General features: G+C 52.2%; 1 protein-coding gene across 1 annotated transcript in view; it reads left to right on the plus strand.

Moving 5' to 3' along the window:
- Positions 1–694: 694 nt before the first annotated feature.
- LOC138515798 (probable E3 ubiquitin-protein ligase HERC6) overlaps positions 695–23,951 on the plus strand; it is a 2,700,520-nt gene continuing 2,677,263 nt past the window's right edge. The window contains exon 1 of the mRNA XM_069630524.1: positions 695–1,105. Within this exon, the coding sequence (XP_069486625.1) occupies positions 829–1,105 (277 nt within the window). The 5' untranslated portion in view covers positions 695–828. The remainder of the gene's footprint in view (positions 1,106–23,951) is intronic.

Consider the following 23,951-nt stretch of genomic DNA (forward strand, 5'->3'; position numbering starts at 1 on the left):
GAGAGGGATGGATAAGGAGGGACTGGCCCCTCGACTGGTCCTCAAGGACCGGAAGGGGCCTGGGGGTTAGGCTGCTACTGCTCAGCGTAGAATCCTGAGGGTAGTGGCGAAACGGAACACCTGTAAGTTAACTCCTGACTTTATGTATGTTAATAAAGTTTGCTGTGGCAATTTTACTTCCACTCAGTCAACTGGTCATGCCTCTCATTTGGGCTGCAGTGGGTGTGGGCGGGGGCTCCAAGGGAGGAGGGTAGCGGGTAAGGAATGGGGGTAAGCAGGGGGTGTGTGTGAGCAGCTTATGTAGAAGTGCCCCCACTGAGAGTGTCACGCTACGGATTTCCCAGGACAGCGACTCCAGCGCAGCCATTGCTCTTCCATAAAGTATCATCCCGTCAGCCTCGTTTCATACAAGTTGATACCTCACCACACTTCTATTTTTTTTTTTTTTTACCTCACCACACTTCTAAACTGTGGAGTGGCACACATGTATTTTCTTACGTTTAGAGAGTTCGGTTTTATACAGTTGTTTTTTACAAGTTTGTACTGATATTTTAGCCTGATGTGTTGAAAGCGTTTCTTATATTGCCACGATACAGAATGACTCCCACTTCAACTTGGCTTGAGTTTCAACAATGCCCATGCGCATCTTTGAGGGCAGTGCCGACAGTACACGGGAGGTCTCAGCGCAGTGTGGTCGGAGTGCCTAGGTGTGTTTAGGAGGAGGAGCCTTTCTACAGTCACCTCTTCACTTCACTTGGCTAAGTCTCCGTAGTGGCGCAGTTTGAATATTGTTTCCTCTGGTCTGCGACTGCGAGGTCCTCCTCGGAAATGTACTGCTGGGGTGATGGATGGTGCGGGCAGCTGGGCGCGCGCGGCGGGGAGAAGGTTGCAGGTAGAGCTGGCCCGCTGCGGGACGATGCTCATACCTCGCCCGGTGGTATCCCCTTCGAACCTATGGATCCGCCTTTCGCGCAGGAGGTGCTGCAGGTGGCCTGCGGAGAGCGGCACTCACTCTTCCTCCTGAAGGACGGAACCTTATGCTCCTGCGGAGACAACAGTAAAGGGCAGCTCGGCAGGAAGAGCGGAGCCGAAGAACGCAAAAGTGGTGAGAATACTGTCATAGGTGCGGGAAGAATTCCCCGGGGTTTGTAATATATGGGACATTAAAATAATAGATAGCGCTTAATCATTGAAACAAGCTATGTTGACGATTCCCGCTTTGTTCAGTCAGGTGCTGTCTTCCAAACATCGGCGAGGTATTGATATTTGTGTTTTTAGTGAGTCATGTACCATTGCAGGAGGGGCTGATTCTCATTTTCAATACTCAATATACATAAAATATTGATACACAATGGTGTAGTACCCACCATCATGTCACTTTGGAATACCGCCAGGGTGCCACGGGACGTAATATAATGATAATATTGTGTTATATATAGCCCTTAATCCAAAGCGCTAATATGAAAGTTGTATTGGGCAAGATGACGGCGTAACTGTTGATCTACCAATGAATTTTAAAAAAAGTGCTAAATGGACCAGCACATCACACTCCCCGTAAACCCTAATTTCAAATTGCACACACACAAGTAATGCAATCTTCAGCAAAATACTCTGAATACATCCGTGATCAGAATATTTTGATTCCCCTCATGCGAAGCCGAGCACTCCATCTGCAGATTTCTTCCACGAAAGGGTCATCGCGCAGATTTCTTCCACGAAAGGGTCATCGCTGTTTTTTGCTTGGAATTACGCAGATTTACGACGTGGGTTTGAATCTCTGTAAAAGTGGTGTCCGGATCGTGTGTAACCTTGACGAGAGGCTGGGGCTGTACGCTGACTGGCTGCTCCTTGTTTTCCGAATCAGTTTCGATTCTCGTCTGTGGCTGTTACTTTCGGTTTCCCAGCCTGCGAGGCGCAGTTTCGTTTTCATGTTCAGCCAGCCACATTGCAGACAAATAGGCCGCTCGCAACTCGCACCGTGTCTTCGATCACGCGCACCAACTACTCTATGTTGTTGAGGGCAAGGCACACTTATTTTCGAATTCACCCTTTTTTGTCGAATTTTATGCTCACTCCAGCCTGTGTTTTTGCCACTGCTTCAGTAAATGCGTCCATTATACATAACCCTTGCATTTGTCCATTTCTACGTATAGCCAATAAGCCATGTTTTTGCTCATTCCTCCGTTATCCATTATTTTCCCTTTAAAGAAAATTAGCTGGAATGAGACAGTTTTTCAAAATGGCAAACTTGGCCACAGTTTTATTTTCACAACAACAGAATCACTGCACACATTTAGCAAAATTCAGTCTGTAGTTGTGGCGCTTGCTCCGAGTCCAATACACCTGCTTCCCCCTATTCCTTTGCACCAAGTCCATAGTAGGCATAGGCCCAACTCTCCCAACCCTTTGTGCCTGAGCTTACCCTGCCCTTGCAGGTGTCCGTGGGTGGGGAGAGCGCCGTTTCTTTTGGGAGAAGCTGAGCCCTTGTTACCACCAGATGCCCCTGCTGTTAGGCTCCCAAGAGGCGCTGGTCCGAGAAGAGCAAAGACCCTTCTGGCTTCCTCCTGGCTCATTCAGAGTCTGTCTCTTGTGCTTGGTCGCCCAAACACTGCCGTACTCCCACTTGCTTGTCCTGCGACAGCAACAACCAGGTTTTGTTCTCCTTCTGTTCCTTTGTGGGGTGGGTGGTTGGAAAACGAAACTCCTCTTCTCTCCGGCGGGGTGGGCGTCCTACTGCAGGTGCTGGATGCTACCTGGCGTAGGACGCCCGCTCGTTATATAGGGGGTTACCCCGCCCCTTCCCATTGTTTGCCCTTCGCGGGCTTTGCTGATTTTGGCGCTGTTTTACACCTGAGCCCTCCCCCTTACCCCAAGGGAGGGGGGGAGAGGGGTCGGCAGCGGTGGACCCTGCACGGGTTACTGGGCCACCTCCTCCATTTTCTTTTTACGTTTCGTCAACAGCTTCATAACCCTTGCATTTGTCCATTTGTACCTATAGCCAATAAGCCATGTTTTTGCTCATTCCTCCGTTATCCTTTATTTTCCCTTTAAAGAAAATTAGCTGGAATGAGACAGTTGTTTTTCAAAATGGCAAACTTGGCCGCAGTCTTATTTTCACAATAACAGAATCACTGCACACATTTAGCAAAATTCAGTCTGTAGTTGTGGCGCTTGCTCCGAGTCCAATACACCTGCTTCCCCCTATTCCTTCGCACCAAGGCCATAGTAGGCCCAACTCTCCCAACCCTTTGTGCCTGAGCCTACCCTGCCCTTGCAGGTGTCCGTGGGCGGGGAGAGCGCAGTTTCTTTTGGGGGAAGCTGAGCCCTTGTTGTTACCACCAGACGCCCCTGCCGTTAGGCTCCCAAGAGGCGCTGGTCCGAGAAGAGCAAAGACCCTTCCGGCTTCCTCCTGGCTCTTTCGGAGTCTGTCTTTTGTGCTTGGTCGCCCAAACACCGCCACGCCACTTGGTGGGTTATCGTCCACTGTGGCTCCCCCTTTCTCTTGCTTCCTTTTTATAGCTCCAAGAGCTTTGTACATATATTCCAGTAAAAGAGTTCCATTCCCATTGCTGACAGATGAACACCATCTTTTAGAAAGTATTCGGGGGATTTTAAGTTGATCAGGCCATATCTGATATGTTGGAAGCCTCTGCCCCTGCAGAATTTAGACATGGCGCAATTCAACTTCTTCCTTGATGTTTCAACTGCCGTGTGGTTCTCAGCTCCCCTCCATTCTGGCCTGGGAATTATCTCCGACCACACGCTCTCCGTCTCTCCCAGCTGTGGCGATATCTCCTGTAACGAGAGCATCATGTCCCTCAACAAGACCCCCCTCCCCAAGTTAGTCAAGTCGTTCCCCCCAAGTGGATGACCAGCACGTCGGGACTCTGTTGCTTCCCCAGCAACTTCCGTATCAGCCCCTGCAACTGTGCCCACTTCATCCCTGGCACCCCATGCCACCAGATCCGGTACTCGCCGGCCGTCAGCTCCTCCTGCTGCGGTGACCAGCCTGCCCCGGCCCTTGAAATAAACGAGTGCCCCACCACCCACACGGAGCGCCTCTTCCTCCTCTGCGACGCTGGTAATGAGAAGGAGACTAGAGGTGGCATGTTACATTACATTTTCTCCGGCCTGATATACCGTTTGAAACAACCCGAAGACCACCTCCCCAATTGCTTGATTTCTTCGGCCTCTAGACCCCACGCTGCTGCAGAGGTGGCCGCCCGATCCTAAAAGAGTGAGTCACAAACCGCCCTTCTGTCAACCCCAATTTTGCTAATGCCAGATTCATCACTTTCTTGAACTGGAATCGGCTCAAGGCGGACCCATCCCTATGCAACAGTAGCGGAGCACCCGGGTCCGATGGCGGCCTTTGTTGCAGGAAGCTAGCCAAGGCTGCCACCGGGCAGACTAAGCTAGCTTGGATGGCCTGCAGTGTCAAGGTCACCCCCTTCCCTTTCTGATTGGTCTTTGACCTACGCACAAAGATGGTCACCTGGCTGCAAGTTGCCTGGACGTCTCTTAATCGCAAGAAACCAGCCCCCTTGCCCCCTTTGTTCTCGGGCACTAGCTCGCTCACCCTGAGGGCTCCAAAGAATGCTACTGTGAAGGCTGCTGTAAATAACACTCTCTGCGCATTACTGCTGCATATTATGTTCAGACATTTAATTAAACCATGTAGTTTCACCACATTGATGGGCCGCCTATCATCAGGCTTTAGTACTGTTTGTTTGGCCCAACCTCTCATGGCCAATGCAATGTAGTGCTCCTTGGTGGGGTCCCTTTCACCATGGAGTTTGGCATAATGAGTTATCGCTGCCAAGTGATATGTCATCCAGGCTCTGGTTTTCCCCATCTTCCAGCACCAGCCCACAAAGGCCCACACTGGTAGTTCTCTCTGCCTTTCTGTTAGTACGTCCCTTTGAAATGCTGTGAATCGTTCCCTGCAAGCCCTGTACCTTTTTGCTGTGCCTGGCGCCAGGGCTGTGTCTATCAGAGAGCTCAGATCACCCCAATCATCCCCCACCAGTGCTCCTTGAATGGGGACATCACCTTCCTTGCTTCTGGACAGTTGCCTCGGAACTTCTCCCACCGCAAACGAGACAGAGAATCAGCGGCTGTGTTTCTTACGCCAGGGATATGCAGTGCCCTGACCTCGATGTTCAACGCCAGTAGGCTCTTGGTGAGTTCCCTGAGCAATTTCAACACCCTTACATTGTTTGATGACCTCAGATTGATAATCCGGACCACCGCCAAATTGTCAGACCATAAAGACACCTTTTTGTTCTCCAGTTGGGCCCTCCACAGCTTGAATGCCACTACAATGGTAAACAGTTCTAGCAGCGTGATGTCTTTGATACCACTCTGTTGGTCATGCCTTACCGCACCATCTGTCCCCCAGGATCGCCCCAAAACCGTGAGACCCAGAAGAATCAGTAAACAATTTGAGCCTTTCGCTGCTGGCCCATTCCTGCCTCCAAAGTAGGACCCCATTTGATTGATCCAAAAATTTCTCCCATAACCGGAGGTCCTCTTTCACTTCCGATCCCAACTGGACATATTGGGAAGCATGCTGTAGCCACAGTGCCTTTAGTTCTATACCCCTGGCAAACACTCTCCCGGTGGGTATTACTCTCCCAGCGAAATTGAGGTTACCTGCCAGGGACTGCAGCTCCCTCAAGGTTGCCTTGTTTTTACCTTTCAACCCCTTGATGATCTCCTTCAATTTCTGCACCTTGTCTCGTGGAAGCCTGCATTCGCCTTTGACTGAGTCGATTTCAATCCCCAGAAATGTCAAGGTTGTGGCTGGGCCTACCGTCTTCCCTTCGGCTAAAGGGACCCCCATGCTCCCCATCACGCCCTGAAATGCCGCCATGAGTGCCCTGCACTCCTCGGTCCCTTCTTTACCAATGAATACAAAATCGTCAAGATAGTGCAAGACCCCACCCTTCTTCACTTTCTCCTTCAATGCGAACTCTAGAAAGGTGCTGAATTCTTCAAAGTATGAACATGAAATGGCATAGCCCATCGGCAAACATTTATCATAAAAATACCTGTTATCCACTTTGAACCCCAGCAAGTGATGGCTTTCTTTATGGATCGGCAACAGCCTGAACGCTGATTCAATATCTGACTTTCCCATTAGTGCCACCCTCCCTGCGGCTTTCACCATTTGTATTGCGTCGTCCAGGGAGGCATACTGTACCCTACACAACTCCTCTGGTATGCTGGTATGCCATCGTTCACAGAGTGCCCTTCTGGGAAAGAGAGGTGATGAATCAAGCGATACTGGCCCTCCTCTTTTTTGGTCACTAGCCCCAACGGTGATACCACCAAATTGTCAAAGGGGGGAGAAGAGAAGGGGCCAGCCACTCTCCCCAGCTTGATTTCCTTCTCCACCTTTAGTGCCACCACCTCCGGCATGTCCAGCGCTGACCGCAGGTTGTCTGCCTCTTTGATACCCCTGATTCCTGTTCCAGGGATCTTGAAACCCCACCTGAACCCTTGCCACAACAACTTTGCATCCATCCTGTTGTGATATATATTAAGAAACTGAGTCATGGCAAGGAGGTTAACTGGCGTGGGTAAATTTGTTTTAATTGTATTCTTGTCTCTCACTGGATTGACAAACTCACTCATGTCTGGTAAACCCTCAATCTCGCTTTGACTTTTCCTTAGGCTTGCCATTGCTCTTATGCTTTGTCTCGCCTGCGGAGGAGCTGCGACCCCTGTGCTTCCGCTCTTGCATGCCTGAAGCAACATGTTTTACCAAAGGGACAGTCCCCTTCTGCAAACCTCCAGCAATCTGCTCGCTCCCCCTGGTGGCTGGCTCCCGATTGACCCAGGAGGAGGGCCTGCGAAAGGACCCCCTACCTCGCTGCGCATAACCCCCTCTACCTTTCCAAACCTGGGACTTCTCCCCTTGCTGCTTGTCCCCAGCCTCTCTGGCGGGCACCATTTTATCAATGTACCCCCCGATGTCTACCTCATCCCATGATATAGCGGACCATACTTGCATTTTTAGCCGGAAACCCCGATCATAATCCAGCCATCCTTCCACCCCATACTTCAGGTATAGGTCATGTATATACTGCTCTAAGCCACCATTGATAACGCGTCATGCAGATATTTCTCTAGCATCACTGACATGTAAATTCTAAATGCTCTGAGCCAATTGCGAATAGAGGGTTCAACCTTGGCCCTCTCCCTTTCCCTTTTCTCTTTTTCCTTCTCCGACAGATCTTTCAAACCCTCACCCAATGGTACAATCCCCAACAGATCAAAAATGTCAACAAACTCCTTTCTCCATAGCCTTTCCTTAGTGACCCATGGGATGTGCCACACCAGCGAGTTCACTCCCGCTCGCACTGGCGCAAACCCTGGCATTGGTCTTCCATACTGGGTTACCTGTCCCCAATCTCCTCCAGCTCCAGGGGTGGGTGGGACCATTGAAATCGGTTGCGCCTGGTTTCCCCCGCTGAGGCTGTGAACCCCTGACCCTTCCCCCGCCATGCCTGCCCCTGTTGTGTTCAAGGTGGGGAGGACACTTGAGACAACTGGCTACTTCCCCCTACCGGGCCCGTGCTAGGCAAACCAACTGACTGAAAACCCCCAGGTGGAATTACCCCTACGTGGGATACCTGCCCTGTTACACCCATGGGAGAAAATGCTTGGTACATTCCCCTCCCGAGCCCCCCTGAACCCAGATTCAAGTTCTGTTGACTTGGCATACCACTAACATTTACCATATTTCTATTCACATCATCAACAGCATTCCATATCTGACCGTGCCCACTTTTCCCCCAAGCTTAAATGCACTGCATGAACATACCTTTGACCATCTCTAGGGATGTGGTTCCCTCCGCAGCTACTTCCACCGATCTGGTTACATGAGTGCTGGGTGTGCCACCACGATTCCCTGGAGCCTTACCAGGTGTAGGTGGCGCTAAGGCTGCATCCTCCAGCGCCCTCCCCCTCCCTCTGGGTTTTTTGCCGGCATTGGACTGTTCCTTGTTTGCCCTGGCCTTCGCTGTCATGGTCCTTTTTCTCTTTGTCGTCTGGACCTCTTCCTCGCGATCTTCCTCTTCTTCTTCCCCCCTTATTTCCACCTCAGCCAGTGCCCCCTCGCTGGCACTGTCTTGAAACATGAAGGGCGAGCCCCTTTCCTGGCTGAGCCCTGGTGTGACCACCATTGTGCTCATCCAATCAGGCCCATGAGTTGCTGCAGCAAGTCTTGCCATCTCCAGGAAGGCCTCCAGGTCCATCCTTCTGTGCGCTGAGTAACCGTCCCTGTTACCCTGTTGCTGTTCCTCTCTTTATGAGCCACAAAACCCTGGCTCCTGATGCTGCCGGCTCCTCGCTGCTGCCTGTTGCCTTACTTAAGTGTATATTGCTGTTCGCCCCAAGTTTCTAAGTCTTCACCCCTTGGCAGCCCGGGTTAACTTGCCCGCGCCTTTTAAACGCCTATCCCCACTTTCTAGGGCAGCCGGGTTCACAATGTTTCAAAGCTTTTCACCCCTGTGCAGCCTGGGTTAGAGAGTGCCCGTGATCTTCACTGTATATCCGCCCTTTCCAGCAGTCCGGGCTTCCTAGTGGGCCCGTTTCACAATGTTGCACTGTTTACACTCTTGGGCGGTCCGGGCTCGTTCACCCGAGACTTTCAAAGTGATTCACCCTTCACGGCAGGCCGGGTTTGCTCAGGGAAAGCGCTGCGTGACCTTGTGCCCCTCGCTGCTCCTTACCCGTATGCCAGCATGGTGGGCATCCTACTGCAGGTGCTGGATGCTACCTGGCGTAGGACGCCCGCTCGTTATATAGGGGGTTACCCCGCCCCTTCCCATTGTTTGCCCTTCGCGGGCTTTGCTGATTTTGGCGCTGTTTTACACCTGAGCCCTCCCCCTTACCCCAAGGGAGGGGGGGAGAGGGGTCGGCAGCGGTGGACCCTGCACGGGTTACTGGGCCACCTCCTCCATTTTCTTTTTACGTTTCGTCAACAGCTTCATAACCCTTGCATTTGTCCATTTGTACCTATAGCCAATAAGCCATGTTTTTGCTCATTCCTCCGTTATCCTTTATTTTCCCTTTAAAGAAAATTAGCTGGAATGAGACAGTTGTTTTTCAAAATGGCAAACTTGGCCGCAGTCTTATTTTCACAATAACAGAATCACTGCACACATTTAGCAAAATTCAGTCTGTAGTTGTGGCGCTTGCTCCGAGTCCAATACACCTGCTTCCCCCTATTCCTTCGCACCAAGGCCATAGTAGGCCCAACTCTCCCAACCCTTTGTGCCTGAGCCTACCCTGCCCTTGCAGGTGTCCGTGGGCGGGGAGAGCGCAGTTTCTTTTGGGGGAAGCTGAGCCCTTGTTGTTACCACCAGACGCCCCTGCCGTTAGGCTCCCAAGAGGCGCTGGTCCGAGAAGAGCAAAGACCCTTCCGGCTTCCTCCTGGCTCTTTCGGAGTCTGTCTTTTGTGCTTGGTCGCCCAAACACCGCCACGCCACTTGGTGGGTTATCGTCCACTGTGGCTCCCCCTTTCTCTTGCTTCCTTTTTATAGCTCCAAGAGCTTTGTACATATATTCCAGTAAAAGAGTTCCATTCCCATTGCTGACAGATGAACACCATCTTTTAGAAAGTATTCGGGGGATTTTAAGTTGATCAGGCCATATCTGATATGTTGGAAGCCTCTGCCCCTGCAGAATTTAGACATGGCGCAATTCAACTTCTTCCTTGATGTTTCAACTGCCGTGTGGTTCTCAGCTCCCCTCCATTCTGGCCTGGGAATTATCTCCGACCACACGCTCTCCGTCTCTCCCAGCTGTGGCGATATCTCCTGTAACGAGAGCATCATGTCCCTCAACAAGACCCCCCTCCCCAAGTTAGTCAAGTCGTTCCCCCCAAGTGGATGACCAGCACGTCGGGACTCTGTTGCTTCCCCAGCAACTTCCGTATCAGCCCCTGCAACTGTGCCCACTTCATCCCTGGCACCCCATGCCACCAGATCCGGTACTCGACGGCCGTCAGCTCCTCCTGCTGCGGTGACCAGCCTGCCCCGGCCCTTGAAATAAACGAGTGCCCCACCACCCACACGGAGCGCCTCTTCCTCCTCTGCGACGCTGGTAATGAGAAGGAGACTAGAGGTGGCATGTTACATTACATTTTCTCCGGCCTGATATACCGTTTGAAACAACCCGAAGACCACCTCCCCAATTGCTTGATTTCTTCGGCCTCTAGACCCCACGCTGCTGCAGAGGTGGCCGCCCGATCCTAAAAGAGTGAGTCACAAACCGCCCTTCTGTCAACCCCAATTTTGCTAATGCCAGATTCATCACTTTCTTGAACTGGAATCGGCTCAAGGCGGACCCATCCCTATGCAACAGTAGCGGAGCACCCGGGTCCGATGGCGGCCTTTGTTGCAGGAAGCTAGCCAAGGCTGCCACCGGGCAGACTAAGCTAGCTTGGATGGCCTGCAGTGTCAAGGTCACCCCCTTCCCTTTCTGATTGGTCTTTGACCTACGCACAAAGATGGTCACCTGGCTGCAAGTTGCCTGGACGTCTCTTAATCGCAAGAAACCAGCCCCCTTGCCCCCTTTGTTCTCGGGCACTAGCTCGCTCACCCTGAGGGCTCCAAAGAATGCTACTGTGAAGGCTGCTGTAAATAACACTCTCTGCGCATTACTGCTGCATATTATGTTCAGACATTTAATTAAACCATGTAGTTTCACCACATTGATGGGCCGCCTATCATCAGGCTTTAGTACTGTTTGTTTGGCCCAACCTCTCATGGCCAATGCAATGTAGTGCTCCTTGGTGGGGTCCCTTTCACCATGGAGTTTGGCATAATGAGTTATCGCTGCCAAGTGATATGTCATCCAGGCTCTGGTTTTCCCCATCTTCCAGCACCAGCCCACAAAGGCCCACACTGGTAGTTCTCTCTGCCTTTCTGTTAGTACGTCCCTTTGAAATGCTGTGAATCGTTCCCTGCAAGCCCTGTACCTTTTTGCTGTGCCTGGCGCCAGGGCTGTGTCTATCAGAGAGCTCAGATCACCCCAATCATCCCCCACCAGTGCTCCTTGAATGGGGACATCACCTTCCTTGCTTCTGGACAGTTGCCTCGGAACTTCTCCCACCGCAAACGAGACAGAGAATCAGCGGCTGTGTTTCTTACGCCAGGGATATGCAGTGCCCTGACCTCGATGTTCAACGCCAGTAGGCTCTTGGTGAGTTCCCTGAGCAATTTCAACACCCTTACATTGTTTGATGACCTCAGATTGATAATCCGGACCACCGCCAAATTGTCAGACCATAAAGACACCTTTTTGTTCTCCAGTTGGGCCCTCCACAGCTTGAATGCCACTACAATGGTAAACAGTTCTAGCAGCGTGATGTCTTTGATACCACTCTGTTGGTCATGCCTTACCGCACCATCTGTCCCCCAGGATCGCCCCAAAACCGTGAGACCCAGAAGAATCAGTAAACAATTTGAGCCTTTCGCTGCTGGCCCATTCCTGCCTCCAAAGTAGGACCCCATTTGATTGATCCAAAAATTTCTCCCATAACCGGAGGTCCTCTTTCACTTCCGATCCCAACTGGACATATTGGGAAGCATGCTGTAGCCACAGTGCCTTTAGTTCTATACCCCTGGCAAACACTCTCCCGGTGGGTATTACTCTCCCAGCGAAATTGAGGTTACCTGCCAGGGACTGCAGCTCCCTCAAGGTTGCCTTGTTTTTACCTTTCAACCCCTTGATGATCTCCTTCAATTTCTGCACCTTGTCTCGTGGAAGCCTGCATTCGCCTTTGACTGAGTCGATTTCAATCCCCAGAAATGTCAAGGTTGTGGCTGGGCCTACCGTCTTCCCTTCGGCTAAAGGGACCCCCATGCTCCCCATCACGCCCTGAAATGCCGCCATGAGTGCCCTGCACTCCTCGGTCCCTTCTTTACCAATGAATACAAAATCGTCAAGATAGTGCAAGACCCCACCCTTCTTCACTTTCTCCTTCAATGCGAACTCTAGAAAGGTGCTGAATTCTTCAAAGTATGAACATGAAATGGCATAGCCCATCGGCAAACATTTATCATAAAAATACCTGTTATCCACTTTGAACCCCAGCAAGTGATGGCTTTCTTTATGGATCGGCAACAGCCTGAACGCTGATTCAATATCTGACTTTCCCATTAGTGCCACCCTCCCTGCGGCTTTCACCATTTGTATTGCGTCGTCCAGGGAGGCATACTGTACCCTACACAACTCCTCTGGTATGCTGGTATGCCATCGTTCACAGAGTGCCCTTCTGGGAAAGAGAGGTGATGAATCAAGCGATACTGGCCCTCCTCTTTTTTGGTCACTAGCCCCAACGGTGATACCACCAAATTGTCAAAGGGGGGAGAAGAGAAGGGGCCAGCCACTCTCCCCAGCTTGATTTCCTTCTCCACCTTTAGTGCCACCACCTCCGGCATGTCCAGCGCTGACCGCAGGTTGTCTGCCTCTTTGATACCCCTGATTCCTGTTCCAGGGATCTTGAAACCCCACCTGAACCCTTGCCACAACAACTTTGCATCCATCCTGTTGTGATATATATTAAGAAACTGAGTCATGGCAAGGAGGTTAACTGGCGTGGGTAAATTTGTTTTAATTGTATTCTTGTCTCTCACTGGATTGACAAACTCACTCATGTCTGGTAAACCCTCAATCTCGCTTTGACTTTTCCTTAGGCTTGCCATTGCTCTTATGCTTTGTCTCGCCTGCGGAGGAGCTGCGACCCCTGTGCTTCCGCTCTTGCATGCCTGAAGCAACATGTTTTACCAAAGGGACAGTCCCCTTCTGCAAACCTCCAGCAATCTGCTCGCTCCCCCTGGTGGCTGGCTCCCGATTGACCCAGGAGGAGGGCCTGCGAAAGGACCCCCTACCTCGCTGCGCATAACCCCCTCTACCTTTCCAAACCTGGGACTTCTCCCCTTGCTGCTTGTCCCCAGCCTCTCTGGCGGGCACCATTTTATCAATGTACCCCCCGATGTCTACCTCATCCCATGATATAGCGGACCATACTTGCATTTTTAGCCGGAAACCCCGATCATAATCCAGCCATCCTTCCACCCCATACTTCAGGTATAGGTCATGTATATACTGCTCTAAGCCACCATTGATAACGCGTCATGCAGATATTTCTCTAGCATCACTGACATGTAAATTCTAAATGCTCTGAGCCAATTGCGAATAGAGGGTTCAACCTTGGCCCTCTCCCTTTCCCTTTTCTCTTTTTCCTTCTCCGACAGATCTTTCAAACCCTCACCCAATGGTACAATCCCCAACAGATCAAAAATGTCAACAAACTCCTTTCTCCATAGCCTTTCCTTAGTGACCCATGGGATGTGCCACACCAGCGAGTTCACTCCCGCTCGCACTGGCGCAAACCCTGGCATTGGTCTTCCATACTGGGTTACCTGTCCCCAATCTCCTCCAGCTCCAGGGGTGGGTGGGACCATTGAAATCGGTTGCGCCTGGTTTCCCCCGCTGAGGCTGTGAACCCCTGACCCTTCCCCCGCCATGCCTGCCCCTGTTGTGTTCAAGGTGGGGAGGACACTTGAGACAACTGGCTACTTCCCCCTACCGGGCCCGTGCTAGGCAAACCAACTGACTGAAAACCCCCAGGTGGAATTACCCCTACGTGGGATACCTGCCCTGTTACACCCATGGGAGAAAATGCTTGGTACATTCCCCTCCCGAGCCCCCCTGAACCCAGATTCAAGTTCTGTTGACTTGGCATACCACTAACATTTACCATATTTCTATTCACATCATCAACAGCATTCCATATCTGACCGTGCCCACTTTTCCCCCAAGCTTAAATGCACTGCATGAACATACCTTTGACCATCTCTAGGGATGTGGTTCCCTCCGCAGCTACTTCCACCGATCTGGTTACATGAGTGCTGGGTGTGCCACCACGATTCCCTGGAGCCTTACCAGGTGTAGGTGGCGCTAAGGCTGCATCCTCCAGCGCCCTCCCCCTCCCTCTGGGTTTTTTGCCGGCATTGGACTGTTCCTTGTTTGCCCTGGCCTTCGCTGTCATGGTCCTTTTTCTCTTTGTCGTCTGGACCTCTTCCTCGCGATCTTCCTCTTCTTCTTCCCCCCTTATTTCCACCTCAGCCAGTGCCCCCTCGCTGGCACTGTCTTGAAACATGAAGGGCGAGCCCCTTTCCTGGCTGAGCCCTGGTGTGACCACCATTGTGCTCATCCAATCAGGCCCATGAGTTGCTGCAGCAAGTCTTGCCATCTCCAGGAAGGCCTCCAGGTCCATCCTTCTGTGCGCTGAGTAACCGTCCCTGTTACCCTGTTGCTGTTCCTCTCTTTATGAGCCACAAAACCCTGGCTCCTGATGCTGCCGGCTCCTCGCTGCTGCCTGTTGCCTTACTTAAGTGTATATTGCTGTTCGCCCCAAGTTTCTAAGTCTTCACCCCTTGGCAGCCCGGGTTAACTTGCCCGCGCCTTTTAAACGCCTATCCCCACTTTCTAGGGCAGCCGGGTTCACAATGTTTCAAAGCTTTTCACCCCTGTGCAGCCTGGGTTAGAGAGTGCCCGTGATCTTCACTGTATATCCGCCCTTTCCAGCAGTCCGGGCTTCCTAGTGGGCCCGTTTCACAATGTTGCACTGTTTACACTCTTGGGCGGTCCGGGCTCGTTCACCCGAGACTTTCAAAGTGATTCACCCTTCACGGCAGGCCGGGTTTGCTCAGGGAAAGCGCTGCGTGACCTTGTGCCCCTCGCTGCTCCTTACCCGTATGCCAGCATGGTGGGCATCCTACTGCAGGTGCTGGATGCTACCTGGCGTAGGACGCCCGCTCGTTATATAGGGGGTTACCCCGCCTCTTCCCATTGTTCGCCCTTCGCGGGCTTTGCTGATTTTGGCACTGCTTTGCGCCTGAGCCCTCCTCCTCACACCAAGGGAGGGGGGGGAAGGGTCGGCAGCGGAGGACCCTGCACGGGTTACCGGGCCGCCTCCTCCATTTTCTTTTTACTTTTTGTCGACTGCTTCATAAGTGCTTGTCTCCCAAACTAATCAAAACGTGTAATTGTCACCTCTGTGGTGTGCCACCGTTGTTAGAGATTGTGTGCCTCTCCTATGGCTTGTGCTAAGGGCACATGTCAGTGACCATGTGACTGTCTCAATAAAAGGGATGGACTCACTGCCACCACCGCAAACCCCTTTGACTGCTACCCGCGGACCATCACTGCGAAGACCCTGTGAAACCAGCCCTAATGAGACAAGACCACACAGACCAAGAAGAATACAAACCCACGACTAGATACTCAACCCGAGAAGATGGAGTAATGAGGCTCAAGCCTCGGTATCCAAAAGTCACCGCTGATGGATACAAATCTATCAGCAAGAAGAAGAAGAAGCGCGCCGCTCGTCAATTTCGACCGCTACCCGTTTCCCATCACGGCTTAGACCCTGTGAAACCAGCCCTACTGTGACTAAATCCACACAGACCAAGAAGAATCCTAACCCATGAGTTCATACTCAACCTGAGAAGATGGAGTAATGAGGCCCAAGCGTCAGTATCCAAAAATCACTGCTGATGGATAAAAATCTATCAGCAAGAAGAAGACAGTCGCGCTGCTCGTCAATCGATAACTGACTGCTGCCTGCTGTATGGTCTGTTGCAGCGCTGAGCTGGTGCTGCGTAGCAGGCAGAGGGCATGCCCCGCAGGGCCCCCCCAACAGGGCAGTGCCCATGCTGGCGCCCCCCCGTCTTGAAGGCTTCCCTGAGCGCAGGAACCCTGTCAGGCAAATGCACAGCAGTACACCGGTACCCCTGATGGGCAACACCAGCGACGTATGCTATGAGGGCCTGGGTGCCTCCCAGGCCATAGTGAACTTGTGTGAGCCCTATCGGACAGGGAGAACCCCTGTTCCGGTATGTTTGCTGGGTGACACCCGGCACTGATGGGTCCAGCTCGAGTGGCCTCGCCGGACCCTGCAATGGTGTATGCTGGCTGCCCACCCAGCCCTGACTGGTCCGGCTCGAGTGGCCTCAACGGACCACATAACAATGGCGACGAGGAGAAATTACCCCTGGGCTGTCCGTCGGCTGCAGGAGAGTGGCAGCGTCCACAGTGGAAGTGAAAGGTGTAACCGAGTGGTCGTTGCCGCAGAAGAGTGAGGTAAAGCAGTATCCACCGCCTGTAGAAGAAAGTAATTGAGAGGCTGCTGCCGCGTAGGAGAGAAGGTAGGTGTCACACCATCCGCCCGCCATAGAGAGGAGGGTAGCCCCGCCGGTCAGGCTGTGAGGAAAATAAACAACCACTTAATCCAGTTTCTTACAAATTTCATGTAACACCGCCTCGATGCATCTGGGCTGTAAGTGCGCTATACAAATAAATAAATAAATGCTCCATGTCGGGGCAGCGTGGCATGATGAAGGAGCTCCCTTTGTACTCCTGGGCCTCCCGCAGCGATTGAAGGGAAGTCCTGCTCATCGGCGTATTGAAATGCTAATAGCCCACCGGCATACCCGGGCCTGCTGTCTGTGAAATAATTAGGTGCTCCAGAACAGCGCTGATGGGAGAGATGTAAATGTCCCTGTCTGCAGTCACAGGCAACCCAGCGGTGACATGTAATGGCGGGCGAACGCGCCAGTGAAAGTGGCATGGCGGGCGCCGCCCCTTAGTGGGGGCTGCCCAGCTGACCTCCTCCCCACGATGCCAATAGGTCAGGGGTCGGGAAGAGGAGAGGAACACGTTAGCCCGCCCCCAGAAGCGCACGAAACGTGAGGGGCGGGGCGGGGAACCGAGGGAGAAGCCGGCCCCATAAAGGCACGGGCTTTTGAAAACACTAGCACATTCTCCCTCGGTTTCCCGCCTCACCGGATCGTGGTTTCGTTTCCTTCCTGGCTGTAGGACGTGATTGTTTCCGGATTTGTCGGCGATCTAAAGGAGGGGGCCCGTTTTGTTTTGTTTCCAGGAGGTTTGCTGTGGAGATTCCAGGAAGTTCCAGTGGCAGCGGTTGTCGGTTCCCGAATAAGCGCGTCTAGGTAATGCAAAACAAGGTCTGAGCTGGCGAATGTAGGGTGTGTTATGGCAGCGCGTCGAGTGCGAGATTTACAGTTGGTTTAAACGAACCGTTGGCCGTCGCGACCGGCATAACAAGATCGGGGTGCGGCCGTGTGTGTTTTCTTGTTTTGGTCGCCAGGAAAAGATGACATAATGTGTTATAAGTTGCATGTTAGCCGCCGTGTCACGTTGGCGATTAATAGAAAAATACAGTAACTGGGTGGGAACTAATAATAAGTGGGTTGGATGGCAGCTAGGGGACGAACGTAAGGAAATAAGGCTGGAGAAAGGGTAGTATCAGCTTCTTATCAGCAGGGAGGGCGCCGGGCACGGGGCTGGCAGAACGGGATTTTTACGATCGAGGGCGGTGTGGGGGTGGGGAGGATTGAGGCGGAATATAGAGGAGGCTAACCTGAGTTCATTAGAGAAAAGCATGGTTGGCCGCCGCGTCGATAAAGGAAAGCGCGTGTTTTCATTGTTTGGCTGTCGCGCCAAGTTGCTAAACTGCATGCTGTATTTTAATACTGTAATTCACCCGATGGCCGCCGCGTCGCATCAAGGGGAGGTTAGATATTGCTGGAAGGGCGGGATTGGGTTGCGAAAGCGTTTTTCCTTTGTTTTGGCCGCCGCACCATGTTCCATGGGGGGATGGGCCCCCCTGGCGTGTATGTCGCCATGGTGACATAATTATATTTAATGCTGCATGCTTGTAATTTATGAGGCGATCTTTGGTTTGGGCCGCCGCGCCATGTTCCGTCAATGGGATGGGACACGAGGGGCGGGATTGAGTGGGGAAAGCGTTTTCTTTGTTTGGCCGCCGCGCCATGTTCCGTGGATGGGATGGGCCCCTTGTGCGTATGTCGCCACGTGGCCATAATAATATTGAATGCAGCATGCTTGTAATGTTAGGATGTGATCCTTTTAGTTGGCGAAAAGGTCGGTGAGCATAGGTCTCGAGCGTGACCACAAGTGAGCCTTTAAGGAACTCGCATGTGCATTTTATGATGGGAATTTTGTTTGGGCCGCCGCGCCACGGTCATCAATGGGATGGAACTCTTGCATGTTTGGGGTGGAAGGTCGATGATGATCGCGGGCATACAATACGAGATGGTGCGCTATAATGTAAAGACTTTTGCGGGTGTATTGGAGTAGGCGCGCTAACCTGCCGCCAAGTAAGATATGTGCTACTCCTTACAAATGCTTTGTTGAAACAGGCACGCACTAGTAAGATAAAACATCAGGTTATGTTCATGCAAGTGTTGCTTGATAGAAAGTGGGGCTTGGTTCCGGTTGAAACATGCACAGTGCAGGCTTACTCGATTGCGCTGGGCTTCGTTTAGTATTGAAATATTATGCAGTGTTCACTTGCTAGGAGTCAGGAGCACGCTCCATAGCTTATGGGCGGTCAGTCCTTTTCATGCGCCTATTTTAATTGGGCGTTGGAAGGAAGTTACTGGAGGGATCTAGCATGTTCTTTCACGAGGACCGCCGTGCCACGTATTGTTAAGCAAAGGCATTCTCTTTCTGTGTTGGGGGAAGGCAGCAGGTTGTTTCAGCATTTGAGGCATGCAGCAGGGGTTTTATATCGGGATGGCCGCCGCGCCACGTGGGTAAGAATGGGTAGTTGGTTTTGCGTTAAAGGTAGGCCGCATGTGGTTCGATTGTAATGGCCGCCGGCCACGTGTTATTCAAGAGAAGGCAGTATGTTCATGTTTGAAGATGGCCATTCAAGATCAGGAGGCAGTGTGTTCTGTGTGAGGATGGCCTAGTTAAATGGTTGAAAGCAAAGCGGCAGGTTTTGCTAAAAAGTCGAGTAGGGGCGGCATGGGGGCTTGTCTATGGCGGCTGCGTCATGTTTACTGGTTTCGAGGACAGACACCAGGGGGGTGGGTTCCGAGGTAGCAGGTACAATTTGGGCTATGGTGGGACACGAGGAGGCGGGGGCACGGGTTCAGCATGAGTCCGAGATTACTGTGGACAGCGGTTATGATTGCACCCACGGGATTAATCGATGGTTTGATTGTGCGAGCAGTTTGAGCACAGGTTGTGAAGGGGCCACATAGTCAATCAGGTTACCCCTGAAAAAAACGATGCGCGTGCCCCGTAAACGCTGCTTGCCGCCGCGCCAAGTACGCAAGGTCCAGTAGGGGCGGCATGCGTTTATGTGTTAGGGCTGCGACGCCACTGTTCATAGGGGCGAGGAAATGCAGCATGTTTGCATCTAATGAAAGAAGGGAAGCCACATGTAGTAGCTATTTCGTTGGCCGCCGCGCCACATGCTAGTAGGTTCAACATTGGGCAGAATGTTTTCCCCAAATGTAAAATGAAATGTTGCAGGTTTATCGGGGTATTTATGGCCGCCGCGCCACGTGCATTATTTCAGGTATGTCAGTGTTTTAGTGATTCAAATATTGGCACGTGTGGCAGTCCAAGCACAGGCAGTGTGGTGGCACTAATTTTCATATTATGGGCACGCATTTCTTTGCATATGTGTTGCCAGGTTGCTGCATGGCAGGTGGTGATTCTCGCCACCTTTGTTCCATTTTGACATACTCGCCACCTTTGTTTCATTTTGACATACGCTTTGGCGTTAATTGGGGCTTTAGGCAGGCCTTAGGAGAGAATTTTGTTGACAGCGGAGAATGGGGAGGTGGGGTTAGTTAGAATATAGTGGCAGGTATACTACGGTATTCATAGTATGGATCACAGGGTCAGGGCGGGCGTGTGTGTTAGGTCCTTCATTGTGCGTGAAGTTGGGCTTCATGTTTGACAGACATGTTGCATGCGTCATAAGGGGTAAATTATGTTACAGCCGGGTTTCAATTTGAGGAACGAGCCCTCAGGTGCTATGTAGCCCCCAGGCACAAAGTTGCAGCGCCATGTTTAAAGCATGCTTCGCATTGGCCTTTTTTGGGGCCCTATGGATTAGTGAGTTAGTGGCGAAAGCAAAGAATGACCAGGGCTTCATGGGGAGATGTATGCCATAAGGGGGGGGATATCGGTCACCATCAGGATATCTAAAACAGACCAGCAGGCCAAGGGATGCAAGCTAGTGTTGGCCAGACTGGGACAGGAAGCGTTTTGCCCAGTCGAAAATATGACAGCATATTTTGCGATCAGGGGGGGTGAGCCGGGGTATTTGTTCCGACACGAGGACAGAACCCCACTTACCCAGTTCCAATTCAGGCGAGTTGTTGGAGGGGGCCCTGGCAAGTTCTGGCGTGGATCCGGGGCAATATTCGACCCACTCGTTCCGCATAGGTGCAGCAACGACGGCAAGCAGGGAAGGCCTGGGGGAGGACAGGGTCAAAAAGATAGGGGGATGGATATCCGACAAATACAAATTATATGTGCGATAACCAGGCAAATGCGGCCCGGGGGGGGGGTAGGGTTCCATATGGTGCCATGGGCACCAACTAGGCCACATATCTAATATGACCACTCATGTCTCCACAGAAACCAACAGGGTATGGGTCGTGGGCCACTCCTTCGTGGCCAGGGCAGCTGCCAGAGCACGGACGGCGTTTTGGGACGGTAAGCTGGGCCTCCGGAATACACAGATCAGTTGGATCGCCAAGGGAGGCTTAAAAAGCACGTTCTTATGGGAGACATTGGAACAGGCGGCTCAGCAACACCCTTCGCCCGACATTATCTTGTTACATATAGGGGACAATGATCTTGTGACAAAAGGAAGGAAGGATTCAACAGCTATTAAGAACTTTACTAACCAGAATAGGGAGGACCTTCAGGGAGTGCGAGGTGATGTGGTCTGAGATAATTCCAAGGCAGGAATGGAGGGGTGCGCTACGCCACGGGGCCATAGTGGAGGGGAGGAGGAAAACTAACAGTCGTATGGGGGGTTTCCTAAAAAGTAGGGGGATGGTATGGATTAGGCACCCCTTCATTACCTTAAAGGTACCTGGTTATTTCGAGAAGGACAAAACGCACCTGTCCGAGGTGTGCACAGCAATAACGTCCGTAGAATGGAGGACGGCGCTAAAAAACGCAGGATGCACGTGATGGGGTACAGATCGAGAGGGTGTGGGTGGAGGGGGGATAAGGGGGAGGCCATTTCTCCTCTTGTTGTCTGAAGTCTGCATCTGGGGGGAAAGGGAGCCAGGACATGGAGGGGCAGAAATGACAGGGAGGGGGGGCTTGGCGGGACTCAAAAAACGGTGGACCTGGGGAATGGAGGAGCAAGTTTGGGAAAGGAAGGAAGAAGAGGGGATAGGGTACCCGGAAGAGACATTATGCTGGCAGGGGGGCACTGGGTCAGACTTCACAGGGAGGCCTTGGGGGAGAGGGAACTGGGAAGTTCTTAGGGGCTCGGCAAGACGGAAGGGAGACCTGGGGGGCAGCATAGCATAGATAGGATTGGGCTTCCAGTACAAGCGGCAATTGGGGGACGAAGGGGGGGACAGAGTAGAGTAGAAAGGACTCAAAATAGACGGGCATCGCAAAGCGATGACCATCTAGGCAGGCAGAAAGGTGTGGGCCGGCACTGGAGGGCGGTGTCTGCCTTAACAACGGATGTGGGATATGTGTCACGTTGGGGCACTTGTGGTGGTGCCGGTATATGAACCTGAACACTAGCGAGGCACCGCGTGGCTGCCGGTTTTATCTAGACCCAGACCCAGGACACGGGGTAAGTGTCAGGGTAGGAGGGTGGGGGCAGGGCATTCCCAATAAAGACCTAGAGCAAAAGGAGGGGCATATGGAAAACACGGTCATGGGAAATCTACAAACGGCCGGCGGTAGAGAGAGGTTATTAGCAAGGGCCGGGCTCAACCTGAGGCGTCCACCGGACGAGGACGGTAAGGGAGAGTGGGGAGGGGGGGGCAAGGGATACCTAGGTAGCCGCACACTGAGTAGTATACCTGTGGCGGTGAATTACGGATCGCCTGTAAGATAACTCCAAGACTTCATGCAAATAAAGCTGCTGAGGCATTTTAATCTTCCAACTTTACGAAGTGTCTGAGTTGTTTTTTGTTTCAACATGTGATGTATGACATATGCCGGGTTGCATGTGGGGAGGGAAGGGGGGGGGCGAGGGGCCAGGACATGGAGGAGGGGGGAGGACAAGGCACTGGGATGCCCACGCTAAGAGCTCTGTGTTGGAAGCTAAGTGAAAGTTAGGACAGTGCCCCGGTGACAGAGTTGTTGAAAACAGTGACCCCGCTACGATAGTTCTCGGGCCGCTGGCAGTAACAAAGACCCGCTGCCCAGAACAGACCCTGAGCCGCACTGCGGTGAAAACGGATGTGAAATACACCAAAGTGCTCTGGTGTCAGAGCCTTTGCAATCAGTGGCCCCGCTGCCCAGTGAAGATTCCTGGGCCAGCTGACAGTGACAGTAAATGAAGAGCTCCATGCCAGAGCTGTCAAAAAAGAAGTACGATGACCGAGGACGCCCACTATACAACATGCTCCCGCCTGGAGAGGGAAGGAAACCCCTGATCTGCTTTGGCCACATCATCAAGTTGATTAAATCCCCAATAGATCCTGCACCTCTGGCGGTGAATGCCGAAAGTGCTCGTGTCATTGGAGCTCGACAAAAGAAAATGCTCCGGTGACGAACCTGAAACAAAAAATGGGAATAAAAAAAACGTGGCGCTCCACGCTGGCACTCCTCTTATGCCCTGGGCCGCTGGCGGTGACAAACAAAGCATTGCACGCCGGTGCAAAAGAAGAACAGAAGCCCTGCTGCTCCTGTAGAGATCCCCGGCCGCACATCAGTGATTAGTAATGCACTCCAAGCCGGCGAAATGCAAATAAACTGGTGATGGCTCTGCCTTCGATCCTGGGCCCAATGGCGGTGAGCAGAAGAAAAATATGAAAACAAAACGGGCCTCATTACAAGTTTGCCGGTCCGGAAACAATGGTGCCGGTAAGCCTACCGGCACCTTTGTTTCCAGACCGGCAAACTACAAGTCTGCCTGCCGGAGCCGCTGTACCCGACAGGTCTGACCCACGGTAGGAAGACCGTCACAGAAGCACTGGCACCGTTAACAACGGTGTCGGTGCTTCCGTGGTCCCCATTCCCATAGAGTCCAATAGGACTGTATTGGAAAGGGGACTTACAATTTGTCGGCGCCTGACTTCCCGGACCGCCAGGGTTGTAATGCCCCGCCCGGTGTTCCCGGGAAGTTAGGCGCCGGTAAATCATTCCGAGTCCAGCGGCAACCCGCCCGTAGTACCGGCAGGGTTACTGCCGGACTCGGAATGAGGCCCAAAATGTCTAAAAGGAAAGTGACAGTGGGCGCCTACACCTGCCGTGCTGGCGCTATCCCTGGGCCAAGTGGCAGTGACTGTCCAGAAGGAAAAGTTGTGTGCGCTCACCTAACAGCACATAAGTGTGGGCATGCAGCAGCTGAAACCCCACCGGACAAGGATTGATGGTATGCGCACAGTGCAACATACGGAGACAGAAACCTGATGGGCTTTTGCAAATGCTCGCCATACCACCAGTCCATGGCACACTGTCTCCTTTGATTTTATCACTGATTTACCACCTGTGGCGCATCAGAACACAATACTTGTATTGGTGGATAGCTTCACCAAAACAGGAACTTTTGTGCCCTGTCAGGGCAATCCAATGGTTGCTGCGTTAGCTGCACTCTTCATACGCAATGTTATCTGACTTCATGGTCTGCCTTCAGTTCTGATTTCTCACAGAGGCTCCAAATTTACTGGCAAGCTCTCACACGCCTGTTGTCCATGACCATTGTCTGTCAATGGCTTACCACCCTGAGACCGATGGACAGACTGAGAGGTTGACCTATGATGTTTCACCCCCCAATATCCACATGAGTGGCCAATGCTGATTCCTTTAGCTGGTTTTGATTACAATAACCATCATCATTCATCTACGGGCATGGCATAAAATAAGCAGTATTG

Source organism: Ambystoma mexicanum, chromosome 6q, assembly GCF_040938575.1.
Source record: "Ambystoma mexicanum isolate Mex_15411 chromosome 6q, UKY_AmexF1_1, whole genome shotgun sequence".
In the NCBI taxonomy this organism is placed as follows: Eukaryota; Metazoa; Chordata; class Amphibia; order Caudata; family Ambystomatidae; genus Ambystoma; species Ambystoma mexicanum.